The sequence below is a fragment of the Strix uralensis genome, chromosome 16, assembly GCF_047716275.1.
Source record: "Strix uralensis isolate ZFMK-TIS-50842 chromosome 16, bStrUra1, whole genome shotgun sequence".
NCBI lineage: Eukaryota > Metazoa > Chordata > Aves > Strigiformes > Strigidae > Strix > Strix uralensis.
The window spans coordinates 2,110,180-2,126,012 of NC_133987.1; the positions used below are offsets into that span (position 1 = coordinate 2,110,180).

The 15,833-nt window shown below is 54.8% G+C and overlaps 1 protein-coding gene across 7 annotated transcripts; it reads left to right on the plus strand.

Annotated features, from left to right (window-relative positions):
• The first annotated feature begins 1,658 nt into the window (after positions 1-1,658).
• On the plus strand, positions 1,659-15,363 carry LOC141950878 (uncharacterized). 7 transcript variants are annotated; one of them, XM_074886318.1, is made up of 6 exons: positions 1,676-1,795; positions 2,129-2,283; positions 5,198-5,325; positions 11,716-12,754; positions 12,892-13,070; positions 14,560-15,363. In XM_074886318.1, the coding sequence occupies exons 4-6, from the start codon at positions 12,346-12,348 to the stop codon at positions 14,935-14,937; spliced, it is 966 nt and encodes a 321-aa protein (XP_074742419.1). In that variant the 5' UTR covers positions 1,676-1,795; positions 2,129-2,283; positions 5,198-5,325; positions 11,716-12,345; the 3' UTR covers positions 14,938-15,363. The 7 variants fall into 7 exon arrangements, with proteins under 7 accessions (XP_074742415.1, XP_074742419.1, XP_074742416.1 ...); XM_074886315.1 differs by lacking the exon at positions 5,198-5,325; XM_074886316.1 differs by lacking the exon at positions 5,198-5,325 and having other exon boundaries at positions 1,677-1,795; positions 2,071-2,283.
• The last annotated feature ends 470 nt before the right edge of the window (positions 15,364-15,833 follow it).

Consider the following 15,833-nt stretch of genomic DNA (forward strand, 5'->3'; position numbering starts at 1 on the left):
GCAAATCTGAAAACTGCTTTATGGAAGACAGCAAGTACCACTACCTTGGTTCAATAAATGGCAATATGGATTAAAGATTAGGCCTTGCAAAGACAAGCCAAAGTTTCAGCCTGCCTTACCCACAGGACCTATGGCTTTCAGCAGGTTGTACTGTTTAGTGACAGCCTTTTAGTGCTCAGTCCCAGCCTAGCCTGCACCCCAAGTACTACTGCAGAGAGAAGGTCTGGCGGGACAGGCCGTGCTTCCTTGGGCAGGAGGGCTGGAGGACAGGCTTGTTCCCACTCATCTGTGCTCACTGCTTTTAGGCTTAGGGCACAATGTGTAAAATCTTCATCTCTCTCAGCTGTAGCAAAGCCATAATGGCTGGCTGATCTCAAAGCCATGCACGCCCTTATTCTCATAATGGCTCTCTTCTCTCCAATGGTGGCCAGGTGACTTCACTGGACCAGCAAAAAAATAATACTACCATGAAAAAAAACCCACTTTCCTGCCAGTTGTCTCCTTGAAGCAGCTCCCTGCAGAGTTGTGAGCAGCCGGGGCAGCCCCAGGATGGTGGTGATCTTACCCCTGTGCTCGGCACTGGTGAGGCCGCCCCTCGATAGCTGGGTTCAGTTTTGGGCCCCTCACTCCAAAAACGCCATTGAATGACTCCCTCTTGTCCTGGCGCTGGTTCCTTGGCTCAAGAGACTCATCCCCCCTCTCTGCACCCTCCTTTCAGGGAGTTGTAGAGGGCCATGAGGTCTCCCCTCAGCCTCCTCTTCTCCAGACTAAACCCCCCCAGTTCCCTCAGCCGCTCCCCATCAGACCTGTGCTCCAGACCCTGCACCAGCTCCGTTGCCCTTCTCTGGACACGCTCGAGTCATTCAATGGCCTTTTTGGAGTGAGGGGCCCAAAACTGAACCCACTCATCAAGGGGCGGCCTCACCAGTGCCAAGTACAGGGGTGAGATCCCGTCCCTGTCCCTGCTGGCCACGCTACTGCTGATACAAGCCAGGATACCACTGGCCTTCTTGGCCACCTGGGCACACTGCTGGCTCATTATCAATCCCTCCCCCAGGTCCCTCTCTGCCTGGCAGCTCTCCAGCCACTCCTCCCCAAGCCTGTAGCGCTGCTGGGGGTTGTTGTGGCCCAAGGGCAGCACCCGGCATTTGGCCTTAGTGAAGCTCCTCCAGTTGGCCTCCGCCCATCGCTCCAGCCTGTCCCAGTCTCTCTGCAGAGCCTCCCTACCCTCGAGCAGATCAACACTCCCACCCAACTGGGTGTCATCTGCAAACTTACTGAGGGGGCACTCGATCCCCTCGTCTAGAACATCAATAAAGATGTTAAACAGGAGTGGCCCCAAAACCCAGCCCTGGGGGACACCACTCGTGACCGGCCGCCAACCGGATTTAACCCCATTCCCCACCACTCTTTGGGCCCGGCCATCAGCCAGTTTTCACCCAGCGAAGCGTGTGCCCATCCGAGCCGCGAGCAGCCAGGTCTGGATGGGACCTCTCGGGACAGCACCGCCGCCTCCTGCGGGCTTTGCCCGGGGCGAGCGGCCACCTGTGAGCTGGGCCCCGGGGTGGGACGGCCGGCAGGTCCGGCTGGGGGGCTGCCCCGAAAGGGTTAAGAGGAGGGCTCCTCCCTCCCGGCCCCTCCCGGTGACCTTCCCGGCAGCCTCCGCTGGCGCTGCCCCAACCAAACAAAGGGGCAGGAGCTTTTCAAACCGCAGCCTTCCGAAAAGTTGGCGGTGGCGGAGCGGGGCTGCGCTGGGACCCGGCTGGCCGCGGCCGGCGGGGGGGTGCGGCGGCAGGTTGGTGCCGTGGCCCGGGGGGGTGTCGGCGGGGTCCGGGGAACGGGCTTGGGTGGTGGGAGCGCGGACGGAGAGACGGTTCCCGTAGGGGGGGTGGGAGGGGACGGGGAGCAGGAGGCCGGCGGACAGCTCGGGGGCAGCGGCCGGGGCTGCGCGGGCCGGGCCGGGGGGCGGAGGGCTGGAGCCGCGCGGGGCCTCGGGGGGAGCGCCGGGAGAGCCGAGCCCCGGCGGGGGCGCTGCCCTCGGGCTGCTCCTGCAGCTCGGAAATCCCCCAGCGATCCTCAGCAGAGGCGCAGACCCGCTCCAGAAGCCGCCCGTGCTGGGTTCACGCAGCTGCTCCAGCCGGGGCACCGGGGCTTGAGCGGAGGAGGAGGGAACGGAGCTCCACCAGCGCTGCCCGTGGACCTGCCTCTGTGTCCTGCTGCCCCTTCGCTCCTGCAGCTCCAGGCTGGTGATGAGAACAGTGCTATTCACTGCCACCTCTGCAGGTGAGCCGCTCAGCTGGCGGCGGGCGATGGTGGTTAGGACTAATTAGTGTCTCTAAATGCCCTGAGAGTGCTTGCCCTGTGTGTCACACCACCTTGCAAGCGAGTGCTTCGTTTTCTCCTCCTGTTGCTTGGCTTTGGGTGGCAGAGCCATGGTGATGTGGCTCCAGAGAGCTCCCCTTGAGCCCCAGAAGATCCGGGTGATCCGTGGGTTATTCTGCCAACAGCAGCACTAAACGACACGTTCATTTATCGTGGTGAGGTGCAAGGGGTACCAGGCATTACTTCGTGCCTGTAGGGATTGCACTGCAGCCCTTCATGCTGATGTTTTCCCTGTTGCTGTAATAAGATCTTTGGTCCATCCCCCTGTTCAGCCTGTCACACCTTCTGCACCTCTTTTAGTGTAGGGTTTGATGTGTCTCTGGCTTCAGAGAATACAGTCTGTGTGACTTCATTAGAGAAATTAGAGGATGGGGGATTTGTCTTTTGAGAGCTTGGAAATTTTTCATCCTAACAGCCTTGGTTATCTCCGCAGAGAGTTGAGATTAGCCCGAGTTTCCAATGACTGCGCCGTTGAGTCGCTATATAGATTTGGAACAGCAGAAAAAGGAAATTTTGGGGGTTCCTCTCTAATCTGAAGATGGAGGTGAATTTAGCATTTTAGCTGAAACTTCTAGGTGAATTAAGTCTTCAGCTGTAGTCTCTGAACATCTGCCCTGCCCTCTCTCAAGGTCTGAGGCTGATTCTTGCAGTGCACACTGGCAGCTCAAGACTTCAGGACTGTCTGCACCTGAGTGTGCCTATACACACATTTGTATTTCGGGGCTCTTAGCCTAAAAACTGTACCACGGTGCACTTTTTCTCTGTTTTCCCGCAACACTTACAAAGCGTGCCCTGACGCTGTAGGAATATGCCTGCTCAGTGTCAACCTTCCTCAGAAGTCCTGGTTTCACCACAAGGAACAAATATCACAGTACACTTTGCAGTCATTTATTTGTTTCATCTTCAGGCATGTGAAAGACACTAGAAATTCAAGGTATGTTTGTGGTTTAGCCTTTGCAACTTTCTGCTGGAAGGGCTGCATCTTTGGAGAACAGAGACTTAAAGCTGCAAAACACTTTAAAGAGAGGCTAGGCTAATGTTGACTGTACAGGTAAAGGCAGGGCATTTATTGTTCTTGTCTGAATACTTAAGCTCAGCTTGATGAGTTTGTTCAGTCCAAGGGCAGAGATGGATTTCTGAGCCTGGATGTGAAATCCAGTCTGTCCCTCTCCCTCAGGCCTTTCCAGGTGGTTTGTGAAAGCCTTTTCTTCCTTCAAGCTGTGGTTTCACAGCCCTTAATAACAGGGTGGAACCCTTCAGATCATTTCTTAATACAAATCTGACCTTTACCAGGTACAGGCACAGCATCACAACCATGCTGAATTTGTCAGACTCCATGAAATGGCGTTGGCATTGACCTATGGTTTTTGAACTGCAGGACAGCTGAGTGCAAAACCTTTTTGTACAAAGCCATCCATCAGCGTGGTTTTGTAGTGTCACTGCTTTGTGCTGTGTGTCTTGGGACCCTTTGACCATCAGGGTGGATTTTTCAGTATTCCTGAAACGCCTCCTTTCCTCCCCTCAAACAAAACTATGTTTATACAGTTGTTACCCTATGCTCTAAACAATCCTAATACTCATTACATGTACACACTCCTATTTATCCTATCACCTTATCTTTATACCCTCGTCCCCAGTTAGCACAAAGCTGTAGTGGCATCGTCTGGGTCAAAAGCAAACTGTGTATCATCCTACTCACAGTTTGTTTTGCAAACCCCAAAACTGTCAAAGAAACCTTGCAGGGACCCAACTTTCTTCAATTTGCATGTACTGCAAACCTTAAAGTTTTGTATTTTCCATCTGAGAATCTAATTTTTAGAGTGTGGCCTGGCAGGGTGCTAGCTCCTCGACTGCTCTGCAAGCAGAGCCGAAAGGAACTGGTCAGTTGTCAAGGGTGACAGAGCAAAGCTAGGTTTGGGCTCTCAATAGCTCACTTCCAAATCCTGGGCCAGGAATACAACCCTCCTTCTCTGCTGTTCTGACAGCTGGAGTCCAAGTTCATTAAAAAGCTTCTTATGAGGTTATCCCTTCAGAGCGGGAGTCAGCACGGCTCAGGTAACAGCAGCACCATCTAAATTCAACTGGTCCGTCTCCCCTTAATAAAACCTGTAACAGAGCTGCTCCTTCACTGATTTTGCAAAGAAAAGCAGGGCTCTGTAACATGGGATACAGCAGTCTGGATGGCTGGTGGCAGTCAATTTGGTTAGATGTTATTTCTTCCGTGAGGCTTGGCAGATCCTGCAAAGCAGTGACACTGGGTACAATTGCAGCCTGTGAGGAATGGTCATTCTTCCCTGCCACAGATCTTCTTGCTTTGGCAACATTTCAGCATAGGACACCTACTGTTAATCTTCCTCCAAGCTTAGTACCATTAAACCACATTGCCAGTTCTTTCTGATTACCTGTCTCCATGGAGCCAAGACTTTCCAGTCTGTTCGTACAGCAGTGAAACTGTTACCTAGGTGAAGAGCTGAGAACTATCTGTGTCCCTTCAAAGGTGTGTTGGGCAGGCTCTGAAACAGGACCCTGAGGGCAAGAAACCAAGTGGAGCGTTGCGTATCAGCTTGGCCTTCCAGTCCAGCATGGCTGTGTTCAAAGCACATTTTTCTGCAGGGGGAGAAGACATTGGGCATTTCTGCAGCAGACTGGCCCCTTCCACAGCATCTTTGCCTCTGCTCTACTTGAAATGCTTCTTGCTTTCTTGGTTGCAAGAAGTTCTTTTCCATATCTGAATCAAGTGTAAACCAGCACTATACTCTGTGCTTCTGGAGGATCTTTTTAATATTTTTTTTTTTTCCCCTCTGAGCTGCTGCAGAGTGAAGAAGGACTCATCTTGCCAGCTTTTCCAGTGGCTATTTAGAACGCTGTGGGAAAGCAGTAAAACCATTGAGGATGGATCAGTGTCCTTCCCCAGCTGCTTGCAGCTGCTCCAGCTTCCCAAAGGTGTGCTGGGGATCTGTGAAGGAGGGCTGGAAATAAGAGGGAAAGAGAAGGGCGGGCAAGAGGACCTCATCGAGCTGCTACCAGCCACAATCACAGAATCCTCTCGGTTGGAAAGGACCTTGAAGATCCTCCAGTCCAACCATTAACCTCACACTGACCGTTCTCAACTACACCAGATCCCTCAGCGCTGGGTCAACCCGACTCTTAAATACCTCCGGGGATGGGGACTCCACCACCTCCCTGGGCAGCCCATTCCAACGCCTAACGACCCGTTCTGTAAAAAAATGCTTCCTAATATCTAGTCTAAACCTTCCCTGGCGCAATTTGAGGCCATTCCCTCTTGTCCTGGCGCTGGTTCCTTGGCTCAAGAGACTCATCCCCCCTCTCTGCACCCTCCTTTCAGGGAGTTGTAGAGGGCCATGAGGTCTCCCCTCAGCCTCCTCCAGACTAAACCCCCCCAGTTCCCTCAGCCGCTCCCCATCAGACCTGTGCTCCAGACCCTGCACCAGCTCTGTTGCCCTTCTCTGGACACGCTCGAGTCATTCAATGGCCTTTTTGGAGTGAGGGGCCCAAAACTGAACCCACTCATCGAGGGGCGGCCTCACCAGTGCTGAGCACAGGGGTAAGATCCCTTCCCTGTCCCTGCTGGCCACGCTAGTGCTGGTACAAGCCAGGATACCACTGGCCTTCTTGGCCACCTGGGCACACTGCTGGCTCCTGTTCAGCTGGCTGGCAATCACCGCCCCCCCCCCAGGTCCCTCTCTGCCTGGCAGCTCTCCAGCCACTCCTCCCCAAACCTGTAGCTCTGCTGGGGGTTGTTGTGGCCCAAGGGCAGCACCCGGCATTTGGCCTTAGTGAAACTCCCCCAGTTGGCCTCAGCCCATCGCTCCAGCCTGTCCCGGTCTCTCTGCAGAGCCTCCCTACCCTCGAGCAGATCAACACTCCCACCCAACTGGGTGTCCTCTGCAAACTGACTGAGGGTGCACTCGATCCCCTCGTCTAGATCATCAATAAAGATGTTAAACAGGAGTGGCCCCAGGGTCATGAGGTCAATGCCCAGGGTGAAGGGAGGTCTGGCAGTTTGGGCTTGTGGCTCCTTACAAGGTCCATGAGGATCAATCCTCTTGATAACACTTTCCCCTTCTTTATTTTCATGTGTTTGCATAGCCTGGGATGCCCTGCGCATCCATTATGAATCAGTCAAACTGTTTTCTGTCCCATACCCTGGTACACCGGCCTTGCACTGTACAAAGGCAGTTGAAGTTGAAAGGAAAGGGGTATACCCACATCTTTGTCCTGCATGGCCCTACATGGTCCTTGTTAGGGCTGGAGTATTTTGCACTCTCTGCAGCACAGCAAGCTCTCGAGTCCAATGTGCATTGGGATGTTAACATCATAAAGCGTCTGTTTTCAGTTGCTGAGACTGGACAGGATGAGCTGCACCTTCTCGCTCACCATGGGTTGCAGCTTTTCCCTCTCCCATTCCTTCCTCTTCCTCACTCACAGCCATTCTCAGCATCAGCAGTTTGTCTCACTGGTGAGACATGTTGCTCCACCTTGGTATCTGCTACCCTTGTGGCTGTGCTGCTTCTGAAATAATAGATTGGAGCTTGTTGCTCTGGTTAAACCTACATCTCTCTAAGGCTGTTCCACCCCTGAGGGCCAGGCTAGCACAGGTGTGCTGTCATGCTGCTGACCCTGATGACTTAAATAGCCATTGAGAAACTACAACCCCAGGGTAAAGCAGTTGCATGGCACTGCTGCCTGTTGAAAACTCTGCAGGGATCTGACTCTTCCCTGCTTCACCCAGCATGAATTTCAGAAGAAGCTTTGCTTGCACCTCCTCAGGGTGAAAACTGCCTGTGTCCAAGAGCAGACTTGCAGCTGTGAGACAGAAGAGAGAGGTCAATCTTCCCAGACATGAGTCAACTCTGTGGTCATATGACTGATCTTGGGGAACTTGGTGCTCAAACCCAGGTAATCAGGGCTGCAGAAACACTGGGGGAGAAACAGGCAGCAGTGCAGCCAGCAGGTGTTTGTGTGTGCAGGCAAGCAGGGGAGCTTTACCCAGAGGGACTTGCAGGAGGGATGCTGCAGCACTCCTCTTCCTCGTGTTTGCCTCCCGACACTGGTGCAGAAACAAGTGGTGAAGAGGAAAAGCCTGGTGCTTGCCCTAAGGCTAATGGTTAGGTAACTTCACCTGGGCTGTAGGAAACTTGGATTCATGCTCTTCCTCCTCCTCAGACCTTAAATCCACTCTGCCCTGAAGAGAACTCTGGGGTGTGCATGAGTGCTGCCTTCTTTTTCCTTCTCTCTTGAGGCTATTCCATTTTGTATATAGTATTTTCTGGGCCAGACAGTAGGGGAGCTAAGGAAATAAGCCCGGTGATGAGAGGGTTGCTCCAGGCTCTGGTCTGTGTTTCTGTGGATATTACTGTGTGTAGAGTTACAGAATAGAAGTGTTACCAGCAGCACTGCCTGGTTAAAGGAGCTTTCCCAGCTACAACTAAGTACTTAATGACTTTAGGCATTGCAGGGGTTCAGCAGCAGCTGAAGAAAGGGTGACTGATGTGAAATTTGGACAGATGCCTAAACTGGCAGGCTGAAGTGAAATGCCTTTTGCAGGCCTGGCTGTATAACAAAACATGCAGCTGCTCACACAAATGTGTGTGTCCAGCTGGCTGGGTAAGGTCTCGAAAGCCAGCCCACCGAAGGGCAAAACGTGGAGCCTGTGGTACGGTGTGACAGCTCTCTCTGGCTGTAGCTGTAAGCCAAGAGTGCCAGTCACATCTTCTCCCTGTGAGTATCCCTCCCACTACAAACCAAGGGCTGTGGTGGGGGAAGCACACTTGCAGACCCATGAGGAGTCAAACTGAAGCTATTGTAGCTCACAGGGGAATGATGATGTGTCTGCACAGGCATGACTGCAGAATCAGGGCTTGCAGAATGGCTTGCAGCTGTGGCTGGTGCACAGTGTGATAGCCAGGCAGGTGGAGGCAAGCTGCGGTTTTGGAAGAGGGAACTTGTAGTGCTCACACACAGCTCACAGCGCCTGTACTTTGTATGGAAACCTCCAAGCCAAGCAGCCTTTGTGGTGCTGCTCTATTGTAGAAACAGCAAAGGCTGAGTCAGCCCAGATGAGATTATTCCAGGGACTTTCTGGAGAAGGTGAAACCTTTCTGTTTTCCTGATATGCACAGAAATGAAGAGGGCTAAAGGCAGAGAGTAAGCTCACATGATTGCAGTGCTGTGAATTTTTTTCCACTGATGTGCTCCCTTTTCCTGTCCCCCTGTAAAGCCACCACTGAATTGACTTCTGAGTGGTGTAAGAAACCTTCAGAGGAACCGTGTCACCCCTAGCCTGGCTCTGGCAAGTGAAGGGAACCCCATCCCTGATGTGAAATCCCTGAAGTCTAGGAAAATCCCTGAGTCTTTCCCTCATTGGATTGATATTTATTTTTTTTTACCTTGTGGAAAAATTATTGGAGGGTAACAAACATCTTTTAGGCCAGGTGAGTGTAAAGGTCTCATCTCTGTGAATGTGTAACTTGAGCAGCTGTGTTGCGTAAGCAGTGAGCATGACAGGCTGCAGCCCTGTTGAGAACATCTGCTCTGGAGAGGGAGAAAGAGGAGAAGGTGATGGACTCACCTGTGGAAATGGGGAACACGTTTAGTACAGGAAACCTGTGAGTTCGCAGCAGGACCTGGGTAAATAAAGGTGGAACTAGAGATGGAGCCAGACCCAAGCTGTCAGAGAGGCTGACTGTTGTGATTTTGGAGGAAATAGCTAGAATATTGTCTGGAGGGGTGACCTGTTGCTTTCATTGGCCACCCTTTTCTCCTACCCGACAGGGTAGAGAGTAGCTGCTGTGTGCTTTGTATAGCCTCATGGCCTAAGTGAGCGGGATTTGAGCTGGATTTTGCCCTGCCCTTCTGCCTGCACTCGCCTCCTGCTTGCCAGCTGGACTCTGACCCCACAGCCTGCTTTTCAGTGTCTTCTCTGAAATGGGTTTCCAGATCTCGGTCTATCTCTGGTCAGTACGTACATATTTTTAAAAAGCCCTGCTGCAGAGGCAAATACTGTTCTTGAAGCTTATGGAGCCTGGATGAAGCCAGCTTTGAGCCCTGGGGTGCTGATGATACGGGGCTCTGCAGCTGTGTGCTGCTGGCACGGAGCCATCCTGTGGAGCCATGTGCTGAAGGGAGGAGCGGTCCCAGCCAAACTCCTCATCCTGCTGCCCCTCCGGGAAATGGGGGGGCTGCGGGGGAACCCCCTGCATTGGGAATGTCGAATTGATGGATTAGCAGGGCAGGGATGGGCTGTCCCCAGGCCTGGGAAGACAGGGCAGTGGGAGCTCTGCGGAGGGCTAGGGAGGGTCCAGAGGGAATGAGCAGGTCAAGAAGGAAGGAGTTGGCACCTGGGGATGGTACCACGTGAGCTGGAGGAGATGCTGCGTGGAGTCAGTACCATCTCCAAGGTCCTCTCATCATCTCTCCTCCCAAGCGGAGACTTGATGAAGGCTGCAGGCTTGGGGTGCTGGCTTTCCTGGCATTTATTTAAACCTTATGTTTCTGTCACTGACTGTTCAGATAGCTGCACTGCTTTACTTTTGCTCTAGTGTCCTCTGGTCGTGTCTTGAAACACTCTGAGAGGAGGGCAGAGTACCTTGCCAGGGCCTGAGCTTCCTGTAGCTGCAGCCACGGGAAGCTCAAGGTGGAGGTTTCCTTGTAGCATCTCCCCTTGGCATGGGGAAGGTTGGGTATCTCTCACCTTTTCCTCTTGCTCTGCAATTGTGGTGTCTGCATCCAGGGACATTGTCTCCCCTAGCTGTTATCCACAAGGTCCCTAATGCACATAGCAGGGCATGGGGCAGCCTTTAGATGTAAACAGATCTGGATCGAAGTACAATCTATATCTCTGGAGTCAATGTCTCCCTCTTTTGCCATGGAAGAAGTAAAACGCAGAGGGGCACAACTCCTGTGTCAAATTAAGTGGCTCCATTTCTCCCTGTTGCTTTCTGTGGCTGATGTACAATAGTCTCTGTGCCTCCATGGCCAGCAAAACACATTATTGTCCTTTTTAAGGTCCACATGTGTCTGGGCAAGTGGGGTTTGGAAAAGGTTCCTATATTGTATCGGCTTGGCAGCGACCACTTGAGGTAGCCTCAATTATACATTGCTAATCCAAGAAGTGTTTTGCTGTTTTATGGGAATTCTTGGAGGCTATTTATTTTGGTGAGGTGAAACCCAAAATGATGTCCTTTAGGCAGCAGCTGCAGCACTGAGTGTCCAAGAAATGCCTGCAGGTGAAGGAAGCTGATAGGAAGTTCTCGTTGACAAGCAGCTGAACATGAGCCAGCAGTGTGCCCAGGTGGCCAGGTGGCTCCTAGCTTGGATTAGAAATAGTGTGACCAGCAGAAGCAGGGAGGTGACAGTCCCCCTGTGCTCTGCACTGCTGAGGCCACACCTGGAGTGTTGTGTCCAGTTTTGGGCACCTCAGTACGAGAGAGATCTCGAGGTGCTGGAGTGAGGGCAGAGGAGGGCAACGAGGCTGGGGAAGGGCCTGGAGAATAAATCCTGTGAGGAGAGATTGAAGGAGCTGGGACTGTTCAGTGTGAGGAGGAGAAGGCTGAGGGGAGACCTCATCACTCTACAGCTCCCTGAAAGGACGTTGTGGAGAGGTTGGTGCTGGTCTCTTCTCACAGGTGATTAGTGACAGAACAAGAGGGAACGGCTTTAAACTGCAACAGGGGAGGTTCAGACTGGACAGGAGGGAAAAATGTTTCAGAGAAAGAGTGGTCAGAGAGTGGAATAGGCTGCCCAGGGAGGGGGTGGAGTCACCATCCCTGGATGTGTTTAAGGGTCGTTTAGATGAGATGTTGGGGGATGTGGTGTAGGGGAGAACTTTGTCGTGTAGGGCTGAGGGTTGGACTCGATGATCCCAAGGGTCTTTTCCAACCTGAATGATTCTGTGAAGTGGAAAAAACCCTCCACCATACTTGTATATGCACATACATGTTTATGTATATATCCCCATGTAAGTGTGTATGTACACACATACACACAACTCCAAGCACTGTCGGTGCTGACCTGGCCCTGCTGTGGTGCCTGCAGCAAGGGAAGGGGCTGGTCCTGCCACATTGCTTCGCTCCGGGGCATGACCCAGAGGCAGTGCCGTGCAGGGGCAGTACCAGCAGTGCAGTCCCCGCTACGCAGCCACGCACCCAGTGAGTGTGACTGTATCCTGAGCCACTGTCCCCTGGCTGACACCGCCAGCCAAGGCTGTGTTTGTGGGGAGAAAGGGGAAGTACAGGCGGTACAGTCATTACATTTATAATTGTGCCTTCTTTACAACTGGTATATAAATGGTTTCTTTTGCTTCTCCCACAGGTATGGGACAGTGTTGTCTCCAGCCCCGAAGGGCAGCACCAACAGTTTCCACGGAGTAGTTGTCAATGTGGGCACCCCCGGCTCTGCTCGCCGTAACCTTCCAGGCTGCCAAGGAGACGTGAGGCTCTGGTGGGGACCTGCCAGTCTCATGCGACGAACGGCTGCTTGCTAGGACTCGTACTGAGCTTCCAGGGATACTGAGCTGCTGCTCGGGCTTCTGACCGCTCCAGGTTCCACTGTGCTGCTGGCAGTGCGGAGTCGATGTCCAGTTCAGGACACTGGGCAGAGCCAAGCCTGTTCCCACTCTCTGTGCCCTTGGCAGACCAGGGGAACCAGGCTGGACCCCCTGCTCCAAGGGGGCTCCGTGTGAGCAAGAGAGGGGTTTGGGGCTGTCCCTAGTCACTCTGGTGGGAAAAGCTGCCTTGTGCCCCCTTTCTGTCTGGGAACCGGGTCGCTGCTGGAAGCTGGGGATGGTGCGGTGTGGACCTGGGGCCAGCAGCCTGGCAGAGCACTAGCAGAGCCCCAGCATCATCACGGGGCTGAGTGCTGCCCTGGGGGGGCTGCCGGCATCCCCGCAGCGGCCGTGCTCCAGGGATGTAGGTGCTGCGTGCAGGAGCGGTGTCGGCAGCGATGGGGCGGCTGGACGACCACGCCAAGAGGAGGATCGTGGAGCTGCGCAGGGCTGGGCTGAGCTTCCGCAAGATCAAGAAGGTGCTGGAGCTGGACGACATCCGGGTGACGCCGCAGGCCGTCTACCTCTTCCTCAAGCGGAAGAGTGTGGAGCCGGGGTTGGCAGCAGCTGGCTGGGACGGGGACCAGCCCTGGCCCCCGCTGCAGGGACACGAGGCTGAGCCACCCAAGCTGCCGAGCGCCCGGCTGCCCACGGTGCCGGGTGAGGGCCCTGTGGGTAGCCGGGCACCCTGCCCTGCTGGAAGCCAAGACACCAAGGAGAGCATCCAGATTGTCAGCATGGCCTCGCTCTGCAAGGACGGCGGGCAGCTCGGGGAGGCCCTGCCCGTAGGACTCCCCCCTGGGAACGGTAAGGCCTGGCTCCCTGTGGGGCGTTGCCACCATGGCCACCCCTGGCAGTGATGGGTGGGGAAAGGGCTCCCTACCCCCTGCCGTGGAGCCCCCAAGGGTCTCCTTTCGAGGCGTTTCTCTTGCTGTCCCTTGCAGGCGGTGATGGCTCCACAGGCACCCCCTCGGCTCTGGGGAGCTGCCCCGCTTTGGGGGTCCCGTCCACCCCTCCACAGGCCCTGACCAGCCGAGGGCGGCTGGTTGCACCCTCAGCGAGGAACCCAGCTCTGATGGTGAAGAAGAAGATCATGGACAAGGCTATCCTCCTGCAGAAAAAGGTGGGATACCAGGCGGGATGGGAGGGCCCATCTGCTCCGGGCAGGAGCCAGTGCGGTGCTGCCTGCTGGGGCAGCCCCACACAGCACCTTCTGCATCTCAACTATGCAGATGGGGCAGGCTATCAGGGATGAAAGGCTCCTGAAACACCCTCCCCCACCTCTGCTAGCTGCACTCTTGAGCGATGCTTGACCCTGGCACTTGGTGAGCTCGTCTGGGAAGCCCCTCTGCCCGCCCGGGCCATGGGGCGTGCTGCCCACCTGCCTGGAGCCAGCACTCGCTGCTGCCCTTGGGCGATGCTGGCTGGAGCGATGCCGGTTTCTGTCAACGTTGGCCTCCAACCTGCAGCTCACAGACCCCCTCTTTAAGGCTTGGTTTCACTACCAGCTCAGGAGGTTCCCCAAGCCGCCACAAGGACACCAGCAGCTGAGCAGCTTGGTGTCACACCAGGAGATGAAGAGCTGTGACAAGCCAGGACGGGGTGACACAGCCAGGACGGCCATTCTCTGGGACACGTCCAGCTGCCGTAATCCCTAATGCATACACCCCTGCCTCACCGTGCCATGAGACTTCCAGGCTATGGCCGTGCATGTGTTGTCCCAGCAGGTCCTTGTCCTGTAGCCATCCTGCCTACCATGGTGAGCATGCAGCTGGCTGGCCAGCCCTATGGCCAAGCCCAACTCTGCCGGTAGCCATGGGGAGCCATGGGGTGAACGTGACTGATCGGTCCCAGGACTAGCCCTGGGTAGGCTGCCAGCAGGGCAGTGTGGCCGTGGGGCTGCCCCAGTGCTCAAGGTTTACCCCTTCAGAGCAGGCTCTGACCTCTGAAGACTTCACTTACGGGCAATGCTCTTGCCCCACAGAGGATGGTTGGCACCTGCCTTTCTCATCCTGGGTATAAAACACAGCTATGAGTCAGGCTGAGCCTTCATCCACAGCCCTGTCTCTGCTCAGACACAGCAGATGCCTTCTCCAGCCCACTCAGGTATTTGTCAAGGGCCTTTGCCAGCTGCTTGAGAGGACACAGGTTGTTCAACATCCTTTCCAGGAGAAAGGCTTCCTGGGGTTCAAAACGAGCATGTAATCCTCTGGGGGAGCAGAACAGCCCTTTGCTTCAAGGTGCAATATAAAAAATGGAGGGGCTGGAAAGAAAAACCCAGGATATTCTATTTCTGTCCCTGCAGAGAGCAAACACAGGCCTCGCATCAGCATGGGCAGCCCAGCTGCCATCGAGCAGCATCCTCCAGCAGATGGCTGAGCACGTGCTGGCAGCATGCAGGGCAGCGTGGAGTTCCTGCGGAGCAGCGGCACAGGGGCTGGGTGGGGATGAAGTGCAGCTCAGAGCATGGTGAGGTCTAGAGGTCCTCAACAAGGTGATGGCTTTCTCTCATGCCTTGTAGCTAAGTGCAGAATAAATCTTGATAAATGCCATTGAAGGAGCAGCTGATAAACATTTCACCTTCCCTTCTCTCCTGCCTCCTGCTACTCCAGGTCAAAGACGCCAGCACTCAGACTGCTTTGCTGAACCCCACAAGTCCTGGCAATCAAAGCCTTGCTTGGGGCCAGCCAGCGCTTCCCCCTGCTCCCAACTCCTATGCCATTGCCGAAAAGCTGGATGCTGTCCAGACAGAGATCCAGAAGCTGAGCCAGGCCCTGCAGGCAGTGCTGGAGAGGCAGTGCCGCCTGGAGCGGCAGCAGGAGCACCAGCAGCGGCTGCAGCAGGAGGTGCTGATGACGCTGCAGCAGCTCAGCTCCACTGTGAGCCACGGGGCCGTGCCAGCGAACCAGCCCTGCGTCCCCTTCAGCAGCATGGCCGAGCCCTCGCCCACTGTGCCAAACTTCAGCCAGTTCAAGATGGAGCTCATCTGAGCTCAGGCCACGCCGCTGTGCTTTAGCAGTGCCGCACTGAGGGCGGGATGAAGCGGGGAAGAACCACCTTTCTGAGGATTATGTGGGGCAGCCAGCAGAGAAGGTCGCTGGTGCCTCATGTTTTCAGCCCTGTTGACTGCAAGGGGCTGCCTGGCACAAGAGGCAGGGCAGTGCAGAGCTGAGCCCTCACTTCTGTGCTGCCCAACCCGGCTGGTGCTGAAGCTGGCTGGTGGCCCATGGACTTCAGCAGCACAGACAGGCTCCCTGCAAGCAGAAGATGCAACTAAGAGACACAACAGGTAGGTGGGTCTCAAAGAAAAGGCGAGGCTTCCTCTCGTGAGGGTCAGTGCTGTGACGAGCAATCACAGAAACGCTTTGTGCCCTCCCTCTGCAGAGCCTTGTTCAGTAAAAACTCTATGTACACCATGGTTTAGAAACAGTGTGGGATCTCTTTCTTGCCCTACCGATGAGCAGGCTGGATCACCATGCACGGAGCTGTTATGGGTCGCACCCATGAGGTGAGACCACCACTCCACACACAAAGGATCCTACTGGAGGCCTGACATCAGCTGCTGCACTGTTAGGGATATATCACACTTGTGTAGGAAACAATCTTTTACTGAGCAGATTCCACCTAGGCCACCCTCCTCACCCCAAATTTTCAGTAGATCTGGAGTCTGGCACCGGTCCTGCCCACTGTCTGGCCAGGAGATGGGCAGGACCCCATGAGTAAGAGTTGTACCTGGTCATCAGCTGAGTATGCATCTCTCCCCTAACCTCTTTTCCTGCGCAGGGCATCCTACGGGTTGTGGTCCCCAGCATCAAGGGCTCTCCCTGGTGCAGGCTGCTGGTGGTGCAGAACTGCTCAAGCAGAGAGGGGCACAATGCTGAAAACC

What these genes read in the sequence shown, in the direction of transcription:
- LOC141950878 (XM_074886314.1), top strand. Translation starts at nt 12,346, where the DNA reads ATGGGGCGGCTGGACGACCACGCCAAGAGGAGGATCGTGGAGCTGCGC. An exon ending in AGGACTCCCCCCTGGGAACG is followed by an intron (nt 12,755 to 12,891) that starts GTAAGGCCTGGC and finishes TGTCCCTTGCAG; the next exon opens with GCGGTGATGGCTCCACAGGC. An exon ending in CTATCCTCCTGCAGAAAAAG is followed by an intron (nt 13,071 to 14,559) that starts GTGGGATACCAG and finishes CTGCTACTCCAG; the next exon opens with GTCAAAGACGCCAGCACTCA.